The sequence below is a fragment of the Perognathus longimembris genome, chromosome 28 (assembly GCF_023159225.1).
Source record: "Perognathus longimembris pacificus isolate PPM17 chromosome 28, ASM2315922v1, whole genome shotgun sequence".
Taxonomy (NCBI): domain Eukaryota; kingdom Metazoa; phylum Chordata; class Mammalia; order Rodentia; family Heteromyidae; genus Perognathus; species Perognathus longimembris.
Genome location: NC_063188.1, coordinates 92,106,151 through 92,124,704, shown reverse-complemented (window position 1 = coordinate 92,124,704; position 18,554 = coordinate 92,106,151). Strand labels below are relative to the sequence as shown.

At 33.6% G+C, this 18,554-nt stretch overlaps 1 protein-coding gene across 2 annotated transcripts in view; it reads right to left on the bottom strand.

Moving 5' to 3' along the window:
* The window catches only part of Dmd (dystrophin), a 1,916,788-nt gene that overhangs the window by 1,185,076 nt on the left and 713,158 nt on the right, over nucleotides 1–18,554 (bottom strand). For both annotated transcript variants that reach the window (XM_048336444.1, XM_048336436.1), the window contains 4 exons: nucleotides 12,462–12,572; nucleotides 11,735–11,908; nucleotides 11,261–11,416; nucleotides 4,548–4,718 (listed from right to left, as the gene is read on the bottom strand). In XM_048336444.1, the coding sequence (XP_048192401.1) occupies nucleotides 4,548–4,718; nucleotides 11,261–11,416; nucleotides 11,735–11,908; nucleotides 12,462–12,572 (612 nt within the window). The remainder of the gene's footprint in view (nucleotides 1–4,547; nucleotides 4,719–11,260; nucleotides 11,417–11,734; nucleotides 11,909–12,461; nucleotides 12,573–18,554) is intronic.

The window sequence follows — 18,554 nt, the reverse complement described above, 5'->3', positions numbered from 1 at the left end:
AATTACAGACATAAAACTGTGTCCATAAATAAATTGTCTCTCTTGCACTGTGCCACTGCCTCACACCTGTAATCCTAGCTACTTACCCAGATCTGAGGATCTGGGTTTGAAGCCAGCCCCAGAAGGAAAGTCCATGAGACTCTTATCTCCAATAAAGTACTCAGAAAAAAAACAGAAGTGATTGTGTGGCTCTAGTACTAGAGCTTTAGCCTTGAGCAAAGTACATAAGGGACAGAATCCAGGCCCAGAGTTCAAGCTCTGGGATCAGCAAAAAAGAAAATTGTCTATTGAACATAAACATAAATATAAATTACTGCTGTCAAGTTACATATTTGGCAATGTATATAAAAATGTTTCATCACTTACTCTTTCCAAAGGAAAGCTATACAAGAAAATTTTCTTTTCTATATCAAGAGAAGAGAATCTTGTGCGTTCTAGTATCTAGTTCTATTTAAAAACTCAGTTTTTATAAATCATATCCCTAGAAGATTATCTGGTTATCTATTTGTGTAGAAACTATAGAATCTGAATAAGATGACTTCATGGCTGTGCTCTAATATTTTCATACATACATCCATAGGGTTATTTTCTTGATGGGCAATGTGGCTCTACATTTTTTTTGCTAGTCCTGTGGCTTGAACTCTGGGCCTAGGTTCTGTCCCAAAGCTTATTTTGCTCAACACTGGTGCTCTACCACTTGAGCCCAAGTGCCACTAGTAGCTTTGTCTGAGTAGTTTATTGGAGATAAGAGTCTCAGGGTATTTCCTTCCCAGGCTGCCTTCAAACCACGATCCTCAGATCTCAGTCTCTGAGAAGCTACAATTACATACATTTTGGTGTTGTGTGGAAACATGCTGACCAAAATTATGACAACATAAATAAGAAGATTAATACAGATACCCATTCATGGCCCCTTCCAACTATTTTTAAAATTAAAAATCAGTTTAATGATTGTCTAGAGGATTTGGATACTCTGATCTCATGAATGTGTATCTTGGTTTTGTCCTTGTGTTCACTTTGTATTACTGCCAAAACACCTGACCAAACTGGCTTCAGGAAATAAATGTTTACTTTCATTCATAGTATGAGTTATTTTATACAATGATCACCTGGCCCCATTGCTTCTAGATCTATGGCAACACAGAAACATGGAAAGGCTTGGTATAAGAAAGCAGGGAAAGCCAGGAATTAAGAGGCCAGTCATAAGAAATGTCCTTAGTGACCTACCCCCTGTAACCAGGCCCTACCTCCTTAATAGTGTATGCAATTTGGATCCACATTAAGCCATTGATGGAATTATTGCCTCCATCATTTAGTCTTCTTCCAAGGAAAAATCTACCTAACTGGGACCAACCCCTAAATATATGAACCTTCTGTGGGACACTTCATATCCAATCTACAACAGTCTGCTAGGAAGCAGCCACTCTGCCTGGTTAATTTGTGATTAGATTTTTCCCTACAATTTCAACATCTACAGGATAGAGAGAACAAGGCAAAGTATGTATTTTCTGTCTGAAAGTTCCCTTTTGCTTATTTTCTAATTTATTCATACTTATCCGGTTTTACTATTTATTTCTTTAGGACATCCTACGTATTTATCCCAGAATTTGATTAAGAAATCAAGTTAATTAATCTAAACTAGTGTAGAACTGAACACATTTATCTGTAGCGAATATACTTGAAAGGTTTTGTTTAGGTAAACTAAAGGTCAATCAATCTCTTTGTGGGAAACTGATATTTCTGTGTATTCGTGTTTACTTAGTGTAATGTTTTCATATGTAAAATAATCACAAGTTCATTAGATTAACAAAATTAAGAAAAATTCATTACAAATATACAGTTTTAAAATGCACTGTTTATATTCAGCCTCCACTCAGCCAAAAATACATGGAATGATTAGCTAGTGTATTTAATATACTCTTTTTAAAAGATCAATCAATATTTTTTAATGGGAAATGTATCCTTCAACAGAGCCCATGAGATTTACCGCTTGAGGAGGTGAGGATTTGGTAAGCAAATATACCTCTAAACCACTCGTCTATTCTATGAAAAAAATAAACTAGAAACTAGAGAATATTTCTCAATACTTTAATGATTTAAGGTAAAACTTTCATAAACATACATCCTTAGGGAAGTTAGTCAATGACCTCATGGAGATTCTGGAATGTATAATGCTTATGTGCTATGCTTTGAAATGTTCTCCTATTTTACTTGTAAATTAGAATCCATTATTCAAATTCACTTCAAATCTAGCTTAACTCCTTTACATGCCATCATGACAGCATTCCACATTATATTTATAGAACAATTCCACTATTATGAGTTGAATTGTATTCTTCCAAATTTCATATGATGAATCCTTAATTGGCCATATTTCAGATTGTGACTATGTTTGGACATAAGGTATTTAAGGGGGTAAATTTATTATAATGAAACTATAGCATTACCTAATCCAGTGTGACTATTGTCCTCAAAAGAAGAAATGTACACAAGGAAAATGAATGTGAACACCAATATATCTATCCACAAACCCATGGAAACGGCATCAGTTGAACCTGTCACCTTGATATTGCACATGAAGCCTGGAGAATTACTATAGTTTAGTCCACTAATTTGCAGTATTTTGTTACAGCAGTCCTAGAAATCTATTATATCTGCTCAGTTTGAAAACAGGAGAAATATTATCTATGGTGAAAAGAGGGATAATCCTAAAAGGAAAGCCCAGATGATGATCATGAATCCTTTAATTTATCCCAATATAAGCTTTATGATATTTCAAATTTTAATAGATAATAAATATTTGTGGTACTTTAGTTTGTTTATGGATATTTACGGTAAGAACTGCTGGAATTGGGTCATGTACTTTTTATAGACAGCCAGGTTTTGCAGGCCTTTATCTGATGATGTAAAAAGCAGGTACGATACTGCTCTGGCTAAAATATTTCTCCCCCAGAACACATTTTTTTTTTTATCCATACTGGTTTGAGATCCTTTTATCAGAATATACAGCTATTTGCCTACAGATCCTATTTAGTCATGCTCCCTAGTGGATAAATAGGATTATGTAAGTTTTCAGAAATGGATAAGTGCAGAAATAATACATGAAGCTTTATAAGGCATCTTCAAGAAGGAACTGGTTATCCTACATTTCATTTTTCTCCCTTGTAGGCTAAAGTTAAGGTGTGGTTCTGGTGAGCAAGCTCTACTTGAGAGTATAAATGCACAGAATATTGAAAAATGATGCGTTGAAAATGATCCCAGGGATGATTTCAAGAAGCAAGGCGACTTCTCTTACTCTGAACTACTGATCTTATATGGGAAAAAATGAACCTCTGTCTTCTCTGAGTTAATGCAATTTGGGCTTATTTCTTACAGTAACTCACACTATACCAGAGCATATAATTGTTGTTGGATTTGGCTTCTGAATCCAAATCACTATAATGTAAGCAAGAAAATAGAAATGTAATATATGCTTTGAAATAAAGTTAAAAATAAAGCCAATATATTTGTTCACCTGTACTCTCTGGATTTTCCTTATTATAATAACCTCATACGATATGGTATCTGGAAATAGCAATGTTAATTTAGTAATTTACCACTAGAAACCTATTCTGAATGAAAATAAAAGGCACTTCATTCATGACTGTTTATTTGAATAATTGTATTATATAAGATTTTGTAATTACTCATCCTCTAAATGTATATGATGAAAAAGTTATCTCATATGATTGTAAGCTTTTAAATAATGCACTTAAATTTCCCTAATGTGAACAATCTGGATATTCATATTGAATTAAAAATAAAGCACAAATGTAGTTAATACAGTCATAAAGACATATTAAGAGATAGGTTAGATAATCTATGATTACTATTCTCTAAATGGTCTAATGACTTGGAAAAGTTAAAGATGGAAACAACTCTATTTCCTACTTACTTGGTATCAGCACAATTTCAAATAATATAGTAATAAATCAACTGTAAAAAAAATTCCACGAATATTTTGACCTTAAATTCTAGGCAGCCATAAATGTCTGAATGGTTGTTAGAGAAATGGCAGGAACGTACCATCTGAAGATGAAAGGTGGACCTATGCCCTTTGGTGATAGAAATGATAGTGCCTGTCTTGCGAGATTCTTTCTGATTATGACCTTGGCAATGTGCTGAGGAATCTTTCAATCTTGTCCACACCAACTGTTCACAGTCACTGTGTCCTTGTCTACTTTATGGTTGTGGGGTCAATCTAGTTTTAGACAAGCTAGCAGAACATAGTGAATAATGTCTGCCTTGAGTTTTTGACAAATGATGGAGGTATGCTTAAGAAAGCATTTATAACCTGTTTAATCCCCTATTTTCACTAAAGCTTGCCCATGGCCTTATTATGACCTTAAAGCATAGAGTTAAATAGTTGATTCATTTTTGAAGAAGAAAAAGTAATGCCAGGTAATATTTATACTTCAATTTTTGTTACACACCAATATATCCTTGTAAAATTATAATACCTGTATTTTCATATATATTAAAAATAACCTCAGTAACGTAGATTTTACCTTTCCCCAGGCCACTTCGGAATCCAAATCACAAGGCATTCCTTCAACTGCTGATCTCTTTGTCAATTCTGTATCTATAGCAGCCAGCCATTCTGTCAGGACATTCATTTCCTTTCTCATCTTACGGGACAATTTCAAGCATTTCTCCAATTGTTGCTTTCTTTCTGTTACCTAAAAGGTAACAGAAAAATAAAATGTAATAAAATATAAGTTTGGACTAATGTTCCATTCAGGTAAGCTACTTAATTTGAAATTTCATATTTCTGTCATTTAAAAATAACTTTTCTTGGGGCTGGGGATATGGCCTAGTGGCAAGAGTGCTTGCCTCAAATACATGAAGCCCTGGGTTCGATTCCCCAGCACCATGTATGCAGAAAATGGCCAGAAGTGGCGCTTTGGTTCAAGTGGCAGAGTGCTAGGCTTGAGCAAAAAGAAGCCAGGGACAGTGCTCAGGCCCTGAGTCCAAGGCCCAGGACTGGCAAAAATAAATAAGTAAATAAATAAAAATAATAACTTTCTTATATGTTATACACTAGGATATTATATATTATGAATATTAATAGTAAGTAAAAACATTCTTGAGCATAGAAGCTACTGTGTCTGGAAAAAACAGCATTTTATGTCTTCTGTTATAGTAGAGAAAAGGTGACTGAACTTGTCTCTAATAAATGGAAAATAATTTGTGGGTAAAATTTATAGCAAAAAGGATATGTCAGGGCTAGGAATATGGCCTTGTGGTAGAGTGCTTGCCTCATATACATGAAGCCCTGGGTTCAATTCCTCAGCACCACATATACAGAAAAAGCCAGAAGTGGCGCTGTGGCTCAAATGGTAGAATATTAGCTTTGAGCAAAAAGAAGCCAGTGACAGTGCTCAGGCCCGGATTTCAAGCCCCAGGACTGGCCAAAAAAAAAGAGAAATCAAACTAAAGATATAATCCATTAGTTGTGGAAAACCTGTAGTCATTTGTCAAAAAGAGAGACAAGAAGGTTTGCAATCTATGATATACAAATGAGGCTTTCTATCGTCAGTAAAGTATCAACACGGAATAAGAATATTTCTCTTGATTTAATAATCATTAAAGAAGCAGTTTCATTCTCATTACACCTTTGAAATGACTTACCTTTGCATTAAGCCCTATTATTTCCATAAGTTTGATCAAATAAGATAAAAATAATGAGTGCAAAACCAAAATTTCCACTCTTTTCAAAGAAGAAAATACCAACTTAATCCTGCCTGTGGTCTGCTTCTCAATGTATAAAATCAAGTCCCTCAAAAATAAATTTTCCAGGGGCTGGGGATATAGCCTAGTGGCAAGAGTGCCTGCCTCGGATACACGAGGCCCTAGGTTCGATTCCTCAGCACCACATATACAGAAAACGGCCAGAAGCGGCGCTGTGGCTCAAGCGGTAGAGTGCTAGCCTTGAGCGGGAAGAAGCCAGGGACAGTGCTCAGGCCATGAGTCCAAGGCCCAGGACTGGCCAAAAAAAAATAAATAAAATAAACAAAAAATAAATTTTCCAGGCTGGGAATGTGGCTTAGTGGTAGAGTGCTTGCCTCACATTCATGAACTCCTGGGTTCGATTCCTAGTACCACATAAACAGAAAAGTCAGTCCAGAAGTGGTGCTATGCTTCAAGTGGTTGAGTGGTAGCCTGGAGCACAAAAACTCAGGGACAGTGCCTAGGCCCTGAGTTCAAGCCCCAGGACTGGAAAAAATGAATAAATAAAAATTTCCCACACTCTCAAAAAGGAAATGGAAAATTCATATTTCTACACCCCCTTCCTTATATTATGTTTAGTGTGTTGTTTGGTTTATTAACATACCCAGGATTGTTTCATAAGTACACATCAGTCCATGAGCAAAAGTGAAATATATTTCAGCTCCGCAAAATGATTTTCTGTACTTTATACTTCTTTCTATTATACTAGTGTGCTTCGTTTTTTCCCAGAACAAAGAACCATCTCACAAAGTATATTTTATATGTTAAATAAAGAATTTTGCAAACCATAAATTACAATGTAAAATTATGAAATATCAACTGTAGAAATTAGAGGAAGTATTTCAACTCAGATGAATTTGTTTCTGTTTTCCTTGTTATGTCTACACTATGTAAAAATTATTAAACAAGTTTTTCAATTATAGAGGCTGAAAATCTGAACATTAGATGTGAATGTTTGGCTGCAGAGGTGGAATGATAGAGCATAAGCATACTGGGTTCTGTGATACTCTGAAGAATGTCAATTTCCCTATGATCTTGGTGTCAAACAAAGATAGCTCATTTCCTCTAGTTTACGACATCTATCAATTAAGAAACCCATATTTGGCATATAATGAGGTGATGAGGTTAAATTCTGACAATTTGAGGCAGCATGATACAGTAGATGGAGAGTGTCTTCTTTTGTTTATGATTTCTCTCTAGAAAAGGCTCAATAAAAATTTATACTAAAAGGTATACAACAAAAGTTGTGATTTTTATTACCTTACTCTTAAAGAAAACTCAAATAGATTTGTATTTATGGAAAGAAGATCTGAGAAGTAGATTTCAAATCTTTCTAAATTGCAAGGACATTGGCTTAACTAGTAATAATAAACATCATTAAACAACACAAGTGCATGTCCTGACCATAGTTGATAACACTGAATACATATGCATCAACATACACACACATGCATATGAAACACAAAGGAAACTCCAGTCACAAGAGTGAAAAAAAAAATCTTAGCAAATGAGTAAAACTAATCAAATTTGTCAAGATTTTCAAATGCTAAAAATACCCTGAAACCCTGATACAAATTCAAAATATTAAACAAAATTTATTATTCCCTTTAATAGGAGGATGTATATATTTAGTACATTTTTAGGGCTAGCGGTATGACTCAAGTGGTAGAGCAACAATCTGGCCCTTATTCAAACCTCAGTACTGTAAGAAAAAGAAGAAGGAAGGAAAGGAAGGAAGGAAGGAAGGAAGGAAGGAAGGAAGGAAGGAAGGAAGGAAGGAAGGAAGGAAGGAAGGAAGGAAGGAAGGAAGGAAAAAAGGAAGGAGAAAAGATAAAGAAAGGAGGGAGATGGAGGGAGGGAAGGAGAGAGATGGGGTAAAAGGGAGAAGGAAGGAAGGAAGGAAGGAAGGAAGGAAGGAAGGAAGGAAGGAAGGAAGGAAGGAAGGAAGGAAGGAAGGAAGGAAATGTTTAGGTGCTGAGGCTACAAAATCATTTTTTTTTCCTAAAGATTTTCCCTTCTATTTTTCCTTGAAGGGAATTAAAACCATCTGCCGTTTGGACTGCAAGGATTTTATTTGTATATGAAAGAAAAAGAAATATCCTTATGGTGTGTTTCTATGCATGGTTATATTTTTCAATGCACTATTGGTATAAAAGGATTCTAAGTTCCATATTTCAAAAAATTCTATCTTCTCAGAGGTAATGCATTATTGATTTTTATTTATTTTATTTTGTTTATATCTAGCTTAGGTTCTTATAAAACAGGAAACAGTGCCACCTTAAGGAACATAGATTTTTTTCACTTTCTCTGTGTATATATGGAACAGATAATTTAATAGAGTGCCACCTGCAGTAAAATTTTTCAACAACCATTATTTTACAAATACTTACAGTTGTAGTTTGGGGATAATATGAGTACTATTTATGTATACTTTCACAAAACTGAAAGCGTAAAAATGGCTAAAACAGAATATAATTATTACATCAAGAGTGCTAAAATTACTGTCTCTCAATAAAGTAAATTAGTAAATTTATATATGGGAAACTGCTCTATTCTTAATTCAGTGAACAATTAAGTTAAGTTAATGCATTTTTAAGAACGAACAAAACTGAGTTAGGTGCTGATGGCACATGTTTGCAATCTTAGCTATTCAGAAGACTTAAATCTGAATATCATGGTTTAAAACCAACCTGGCAGGAAAGTCCATGATATTCCTATTTCCAGTTAACAAGTCAAAAAGCTGGAAGTAGAGCTGTAGTTCAAGTGCAAGTATGCTAGCCTTGAGCAAAAAAAAAATGTATTCAAGCCCCAATATTGGTATTATTTTTAAAAAGAAAGATACCTCCAAGTTGAATAAGGAATGTACTCACTGCCTTACAAACTGTAACCCCTCTGTACTTCACTTTGACAATAAAGAAAAATAAATAAATAAATAAAACCCTAAAAAGAGGTAAACCACTTTGTTTTCTTAACTCGGAGTTCATTTTGCTTAGCGTCATCTTATGTGTCACAGGTACATAGATACTGAGCTACTGTGGCTGAGTTATGGAAACAAGTGGTTTATCGTTGTTATTTCCAATGTGGAAACATGCCTTTTTCTTTGGTGTTTCTTCCCCATGGTTTTACCCCTGATGTCACTGTAACTGACTTTGGTACCCTTGATATTGTATATACATGTATTGTACTACGGAAGGGAAGGAGAATATCAAAATGTAGAGACAAAGAATAAAAGAAAAGCCAATGCAACAGCAATACATACAAAACTATGTGGTGTAAACCACCTGTACAACTCAGGCGGGAGAGAGAGAAATGGGAATGGGGGTAGGAGGGGTATAAATGAGGGAGGAGGTAACAAGTTGGATAAGAAATGTATGCACTGCTTTATGTATGAAACTGTATCCCCCCTGTACATCACTTTGACAATAACTAAATATTTTTTTAAAAAAGAAAGAAAGAACAAAATTATTCATGTAAGAAAGTGAATGGACTGAATTATCCTACTCCAAATTCTTATGTTGAAACCATAGCCCTAATATGACTGTATTTTGAATCAGTATATCTGATCTTTAGGAAGTAAATGACATTAAATAAATATGGTAGTAAATGGAATGAGCTGTCTCTTAATATCTGATGAAAAAGAGTACATTTGCAAGCCAGAAAAGACTATTCCTGGCACAGAATGAGGATTCCTATTCGAAATAGGATGAACTAAAATATTGATTTTAGACTTACAGACCACAGGATTTTAGAACTTCTCATTCTTTAAGACATCCAGAGTGTTCTGTTTTTACTGTAGTCTGAGCTAATCACTACAAGAGTAACACAATGGTGGCAGGTATAACCATGTGAATTCTGAAGGTGTTTAAAATAGAAGGGCTCCTCTTTTTATACAAAATTGGTGGAATAAAATAGTCATTGCAGCCTTTGCCTTTTTTATACAAAACCAATGTTGTGCATAATGTCTTAAAGTTCAATACATATATGACTTTTTCTTAGTCAAGAGTACATTTCATAGCATTTTTATATGATAGTATTAGTATATAATTATTTAATCATTAATGTTTCTAAATTAATATTCATTGCAAACTAAACATTGGCCTATGGTTTCTGCATAGTGTCATGCTATTGAAAACAGATTTCTTAGCGCTCTCTCTTTGCTTTAATAATATTACTAATGAAGAATTGATTAAAATAAAAAGAGCTCAAATATGTACTTTCAGAGATAAATGTGTCTTTATATGATTATGAGAATCATTAAATCCTTAATAATAATAAATTTAGTGCTCTAATAGTCTACTAAATGTCACTTTCATAGCTTTAAATTTTAAGATATTTATTTTGTTATTTGATAGCAATCTACTCTTATTAAGGCATGAAAAGAAAAAGGCATCGATAATAGTCTATGTTTGCAATTGTAAACTTAGAAAATATTTTTGTCCCTCCAATTTTTTAATTAAAAGAAGATGCTCATCAAGAAATGATTTCAGCTTTAAGATAGTGGAATTATAAACTGTAAGGTATAAATAGTATATCCCTTCAAAATTGAATAAGTTGTGCCAGATAAAATGACTATAAGCAAACAGGGAAATACCTTATTGATATAGTAGGTATTGGCGTAGATACTTTGAATAGTACCTCAAAACATAGGCAGTAATGGAAGAAGTAGACAAACTGTATTATACTATACAAAAGATAATCTTCCTAGTAAGGAAATAATCAACTGAATAAAGATAATTTGTCATCATTTTAACCCACTAAATCTCTAAACCTACATAAAATGTTTGAGTTGGTGGAAATAAGACAATTACCCTAGATAGTACACAGCTTCCAAAGAAGAGATACAAACATGGAAATATCTTTAATCAACAGTTAGATGAAAATGAATTTGGTCATCAGTATCTATTTAATGCAATGATACAAATTTTTATCATAGAACCATAGCACTTAATTGCCTATCCATCCTATTATCCAAGTGTGGTGAGTTATACAACGTTTATAATATATAAAACATATCTTCATGTGATAACTAGACTAAACCAAACATAATCTTTGTGGAAAGTGTGAACTGTATTCAACTTACATATAAAATGGTTAGTGAGTTTATAATATTTACCAAGCTTTAATTCACCCAGAGTACATTTATACTATGAGAAGGAGGAAAATGTAGAACAAGGAAACAGTTTTAGAACTATCTAATGGACCAATAGAAACTTCCCTAAGCTTTACATCTACATCTAAACTGATGAGCAGAAACTCCATGTTTATGGCTATAAACACAATGGTTGTAAACTCAACTTTTATTCATATGAATTACATAGGCATGAATATACCTACATTATATACATATGAAGAGCGAAGGAGAGAATTAGATAAAGAATTTCCGAAACTCTGTACATAATTTACTAACATTAACATGTAACACTAGTGTGGAAAGGAGCAAGTATTTTGGGGGGTTTCAAACACCCCCTACCCTCCACCCCCACACGCTTACCTTTGCACCCAACTCGTTATAATGTAGTTTCAAAGCTGTTACTCTTTCATCAAGTTCTTTAGGATTTTCTGTCTGCTTTTTCTGTACAATCTGACGTCCAGTTTTTATCACCATTTCCACTTCAGACTTCACTTCACTCAGACTTTTATACAAATTCTGAAACAAAATATGAAAAAGCATAATAATTAGCAATAGTCTTAAATTATTTCCTAAAATTAATTAACAAGAGGATAAATATGATTTTAATTGACAAAATTAAATGACAAAATTACAGATTCAAAAATCTATTTATAGCAAAGGCATCAACTCACTACTACTTTGAAAAAGTTCCTGTCTCTAAATACATGTGTCATTTTTGTTGTTTATCTTAAAATGTTTATAATTACTATAGTTACCAAAATATTTTTCTATTATAAATGAAAATGATTAAATACTTCTTAAGAAGGAAAACAAAGGGGAACCATATATACATACCACACAATGATTTAGCTGTGACTGTACTACTTCCTGTTCAACACTCTTTGTTTCCAGTGCAGGCAAGTGCATCTTTACTTCATCTAAAATCATCTGACTTTCTTCTAGACGCTGCTCAAAATTAGCTGGTTTCTGGAATAATCGAAACTTCATGGAGACATCTTGTAATTTTTTCTGCAAAGACAATGTAATGAGGTATCAATTTAAATTTGCCTTCTGTAAAATATCCAGGCATAATTTTATTAAAATATTTTCTTTTATTTCCAGTGTTGTCAGATATATATCAATGGAAACAAAAAGAAAATAAAAACAGTCTTTTTTTCTAAATATCTGCTGGCTTACACTTGAAATCCTATCTACTCAGGAGACTGAGAACTGATGATTGTGTTTCAAAACCAGCCTGAGTAGGAAAGTCCACAAAATTCATATCCCCAATTAATTAGAAAAAAATGTGAAAGGAAGCAGGAAGTGGAGCTGTGCCTCATCTAATAGAGCACTAGCATTGAGCATAAAAGCTCAGGGGCAGCACCCAGGCCATGTGTTCAAGTCCCAGGGTTGGCACAAGCACAAAAATTTGCACCAATTAAGAGTACATATTGATAGACATCACATTATCGGTTTCAGATTATGCCCTCCATCTCAATTTTACTAATAATCAATGTGTATAAATAGACTATGTTTTAATAGGGAATAAAACAAGCTCCTAGGTTGATGCAATAAAATATACCTGTGCAACATCAATTTGGGATAGAACTCTTGGGGCAGCATCCTTCCCCTGATTATGTTTCTTCATTTCTTCCAAACTAATTTCATGACTTGTCAAATCCGATTGTATTTTCTGTTGGGAGAACAACAATATCAGTCAGCATACGCTGCAAGTTATTTCAAAGGACAATTCACTTTCCACGAAGATGGAATTCAGAATTTCTTCTAAACTACTGCTAACAATATAGCTTTCACTAAAATGATAATAGCTACTTTGGCCTATGATAAATTATCAAAAATGAAATGATTTATTTCTCCACAATTGGTATTATTATTAAAATAAATGGTCATTTGACTCAACGATAACAAACATATTTCATATATCATTTTCTTGCAATATACAATTTTATTTATATTTCTTATGAAGAGTTTATATGGTCTTATATTTGACATTATAGTCAAATCTGATAAATGCTATTAACTTTCAAAAATAAGCTAATTGTGAAATAGGTAAGGCATATTGATAATGTTAATATACTGTGATGGTGATTCTTAGTCTTTTTGTGCTATATTGCAATTACATTTCAGGGAAACTATAATATAGAAAAATAATGTAAATGTCTCAGCTTTTTGGTTTGATAGCTAAATAATACTTTCAACAGCTATTAATTTTTGAAATTTAAATGAAGTATCTAGATATTTTCTATACTCAATGAGAATATTTTAGCTTTACTCTCAATATTCATCCAGAACTTTGCCTTTTAAAATGAAAGTATATATCAAACCTATACTGTACCAAAACAACTCATTTATATTTTGCTGTCAGATACAGTAAAAGGATTTCTCAGGTTTAAAATTCAGTCACAATCAGGTTATCATAAATCAATTAGAGGACAAACAATCATTAGCTTTTGTTGCATCTATAAAATTATAATGCAAAACATGTATGATGCATATTGCAGTGAACTAATTTCCACCCCTGGAAGTCACTTCTGGTACTAATAGAAAATAACTAGTTTTTCTTACAGGCTATTACAAAAAATATGATCGTGGATTGAGTATGATAAATATCCTATTATCTTTGGTTTAGTGGTGAAGGCCTTTCTTAGGATTTAGGCCATAAATTTATAGCTATGAAAATTTGCGCATGTAAAGTTACAGACGTATCTCCATATTCAATACATAATATTGCTACTAACAATTATAATGCAAAATTGATTTTGAAGTATTTAATTGATTAAAATTCTACCTTGAAATAAATGAGAGCAAAGATCAATGAGATACGTATTTATTACTAAATAATATAATATATTCATCAGTTGGTTAAAGCATAAGAAATAATGATGTCTTATTCTTCAGGTTGTATAGAATTTGGAAGCTACTCAACAATCTAAAAAATGTAAAAGGAATACATAATGTAAATTGATACAGGGTAGGTAACCGATATAAAAGGGGAAGTGATATTAAAATAGAAGTCTTATAAACTTTGTAGGAATAGAATATGCTGTACGGGGTTTATAGTCAAGACATTTCATCTGGAAAATATTTAATCCTCTAAAAATTTGAACCAATATCAGCCATGTGTATGCCATATAATAACTGCCATTACCAAGCCATGGATAAGGCAAGTACAAGACACGTCTATCAGAGCCTCTGAAACAAATTGAAATCTGGCATGAGAAAGCCAGGCCAAATTCTGTGGATTCTGGATATTGTGTCAGATATGCTGGAAAAGTATGCTTACAAAGTTAGTACCATGCAATGTCGATTAAGAAATAGCAGAATCCAAGAGTAAAGGGAGAAGAAAGTTGTTAAACCACTGAGAAAGAGAGAGTAACAAAAATATTTATGACTTCCAGTCAGGCTGTGGTAGATGGTATTTCCAAAGATGGATACAACAACAGCTCTCCTCCCCATCAATAGATGAAGTTTATTTCTTCCCTTTCTTTTTTTTCTTCCAATTTTTTATTGTCAAACTGTGATACAGAGGGGTTACAGATTCATATGAAAGGTTCTACTTGTTACTTCCTCCCTCATTTCCCCCTCTCGCCTCCCCCTTTCCCTCTCCCCTGAAGAGTTGTGCAGTTGGTTTACACCAAATGGTTTCTAAGTGTTGCTTTTTGAATGGTTTGTCTTTTTGTTCTTTGTCAGTTTCTTAAATCTGGCTCCCTTTTCTTTTACTGCCTTAAGCAATAGATTATAGCATAAGTGATGCTTTCCCAGTTACAGCAGAAGTTCTTAATTCCCTTGACAGTTTATGTCATTCTACAAAGCTAACAGGGCTCCCTCATGTTCCACCCAACAAAACACATTCTGAGAATACTAGTGTCCACAGAAAGTCTACAGGTGTTCCAGGATACCATTCTAGTTGAGCTTTCACGGGACAGTTCCACATGAGTGAGTCTTATTAGACATTTAACTTAGTTAAGCTTTCGGGTTACTACAGTATCAGCCAACAACTGACTGTAATGATATTAGATATTCCAAGAGAGAACAATCCAACTGAGCTTTTTCAATACAGAACACTATTACAGATAATGATAAATGGTTGTTAGTAATACCCAGAACACAAGTGTTAGTTTCTTTCCAAGTAAAAATTTTATTTTTGCTTGTGCCATCTACAAAACATCCCTAGCTGCTTCTGACAAATCTCCTGCCATATTTTTATTTTGCTTCAGTTATTTGGGGCTTTTTCATCTGCATAACAGTCCTCAAAAAGATACTAAAAAATGAAGGCAACAGACCCATGAAACCAAGGCATTTCAAATTATGAGAAAACAAGGTGTAGAGATGGGGAATTAAACAGTATAAATAATTCGGCAGGAATAAAACTAGAAATACATTTGGAAATCAAGAATTAAATAGTTTCAGGTACTTAATGAATGTTGTGATAATTAATCTTGATAGGATTAAAAGTGCCCTGGAGATTAGTAAAACACATACACACGCACACACAGTGTGCGTGCGTGCGTGTGTGTGTGTGTGTGTTTCCAGATACAATTAACTAAGAAGGACAATCAGCCTTGAATGTGGGCTGCAAAGTTCCTTGGCTGGAGGTCCATATATAATAAAGAGGAGAAAGAGCAAGCATGCTAGCTCAGTCATTCTCCCCTCTCTGCTTTCTGACTACCATGAGGTACACAGATTCTTCCTGCAAACATAAGGCTGTTTCTTGATTCAATCTTAAAGTAAAAGAGTAATAAAACCTTTGAAACTATAATCTCAAATAAAACCTTCCTCCTTTGTTGTTGCTTCTCTCAGGTACTTGTCACAGGAATAAATATGATAACTAATACAAATAGTTTCTAGTATTTTGCAGATGAAGATAAACTTTATAATTTGAAACTCTTAGAACTGATGAATGATTTTAATGAAGTTCAAGGACTTAGAATCTACATAGAAATGAGCACCATTCATTAGTGGTAGCACAAAGGAAATCATGAAATCAACCCCATTCATAATAGCCACAACAATAAAGATCTAAAATTAGTTTAAACTTGGAAGCAAAAGACATTCACAAAGAAAATTAGAATCTATCAATGAAATAAACTGAAACTGCACAAAAATGCATAAAATAGACCCTTCGTGGTCATGGATTATAAGAAGCAATATTGTTAAAATGTTAATAATACCCAAAGGTTACAGTCAACACAATCTCAATCAGAATAAAAATGCAATTTTTGAAACTTTTTAAATTTAATTTTTATTTAATTTTACTTTATTGTCAAAGTGATGTACAGAGGGGTTACAGTTACATAAGTCTTTATAACTTTCTGGGGGGTGAGATTTGAGGGGGAAGGAAAGTGGGAGAAAAACTAGGGAGGGGGAGACAAGGGTCAAAACTGCCATTCTTCACAGAACTAAAAAAATTATAAAACTTCTATGGAAGCAGAAATAGCTGAGAAGAAACAAATCAATCTTGAACAAAAAAGAATAAAGCGAGAAACATAACAATCCTTGTTTCCAAGACATACCATAGAGCCATAGTAATGAGTACAGCAAGTTACTACTATAAAAGCAGAAAAATAATTCAGTAGACTACAATAATGATAAAGCAGTGGAATAGAATAGCACTTCCAGAAATAAATATGCACATCCATAGTGAACTAATTCTCAACAAAGGCACCAAAAATATCCCTTTTGAAGGAGGAGAGCCTACACTAAATGATGCTAGAGAAACTGGAAATGGCCATATGCAGATTAAAACTTGACTCCTATCTCTCATTATGTATAAAATTCAACTCAAATAGATCAAATACTTAATAATCTTGGTAGTTACTTGAAGTAAATATAAGAAAAGCACTTCAAAACAATTCTATATGAAAAAAATCCCAAAAGCACTGAAAAAAGCAGCAATAAACAAATTGATTACATCAAATTTAGAAGCTTCTAATTATTTCAAGCAGTGAATCCATGAGTTCAATAACTACAACTGCCAAAAATAAATAATAAAAATTAAAAGTGTCTAAACAACAGAAGTAAAACTGGCAGCTTATAGAATATGAGAGTATTCTTATGAACAATTTATGTAACAAATAATTAGTATCCAGAATATAAAAGTAACTCAAAAAACTTAAAGGAAGTAATCAAGTTAAAATCTGCAAATAATCTTCATACACATTTCTCAAAAGATTCAAAATAAGTAATGTCAGTGGCTCACACTTATAGCTACAAGGAAGCTAAGATTTTAGGACCACAGTTGCAAGCCATTCCAGACAGCAAAGTCCTTAATACTATTATTGCCAATTAACCAGCAAATAGCTAGAAGCAGAGGTGTGGTTCAAGTGGAGGAATACCACTGGTGAATGAGAAAGCCAAATGTGAATTTGAGAACCTGAGTTCAAGAGGTTTCACTCATTGGAAACAATTAGTACTTGTCTAAGATAGTCCTAGCATAGAAGCACAATGGCTCTATAGCAATGTATATAGGATCACATAAGATGATCCTAAGAGAAATGAACTACAAGATTTGCCAATAAGTGGTTTATCTTTGATGTTATTTCCAACGTATTCCATGAAACTGTGCCCTTTTCGTTTGTCTTTCTTCCCCATGCTTTTATCCCTGTTGTCACTGTAACTGACTTTGGTACACTGGGTAGTATATGTATGTTTATCAGAACTAGGGAAAGGGAACAGCAAAATGGAGAGATGAAGGGTAAAAGGCAAACCAATGCAACAGCAATACTTACAACACAATATGCTGTGAGCCAACAGTACATCTCAGGGAAGGGTGGGGAGAGAACTGGGGAGAGGGGAAGGTGTGAGAAAAATGGAGGAGGTAAAAAGTTTGATAAGAAATCTACTCACTGGGCTGGGAATGTGGCCTAGTGGTAGAGTGCTTGCCTAGCATGCATGAAGCACTGGGTTCGATTCTTCAGCCCCACATATACAGAAAAGGCTGGAAGTATTGCTGTGGCTCAAGTGGTAGAGTGCTAGCCTTGAGCAAAAAGAAACCAGGGGCAGTGCTTAGGCCCTGAGTTCAAGCCTCAGGAATGGCAAAAAAAAAGAGTTAAATTAATAAAGAAATGAACTCACTGACTTACATATGTAAATGTAACTCCTCTGTACATTACTTTGACAATAACAGATATATAATAAGGAAAAGATTGAGTACTGGCACAAAAATTAAACTAACTAAATAACAAATAATTGAGGTGATACAAATTATCAGCAAATATGAAATGAAATGCTCATCTTTAACCATTAGGAATTGTAAATAAAAACTCATTGCAGTTAGAATAAATCAAAATTTTTAAGTAACCATTGCTGGTTTAAATAAACCGCTGTACAATTTTGGAGCATAAGTAAATTAGTGCAGTGCCTATGGAAATCTGTTTGGAGATTCCTCTGGAGACTAATATTAGAACTACCATATGATCCTTCTATACCACTCTTGGACATATACCCAAAGGAATACAAGTCAGTATACAAAATATGTATATGCATATTCTTGTTGGTTAGAGTATTATTCACAATAGCTAAGGTATTTAATCATTCTATGTGCTCAACAACAAAAGAATGGATAAAATACTGTAATTGTAGGGCATTACTTAGTATTATACAATAAGGTTTAAGTCATATCAATTGTAAATGGCTGGAACTGGAGGACATTATG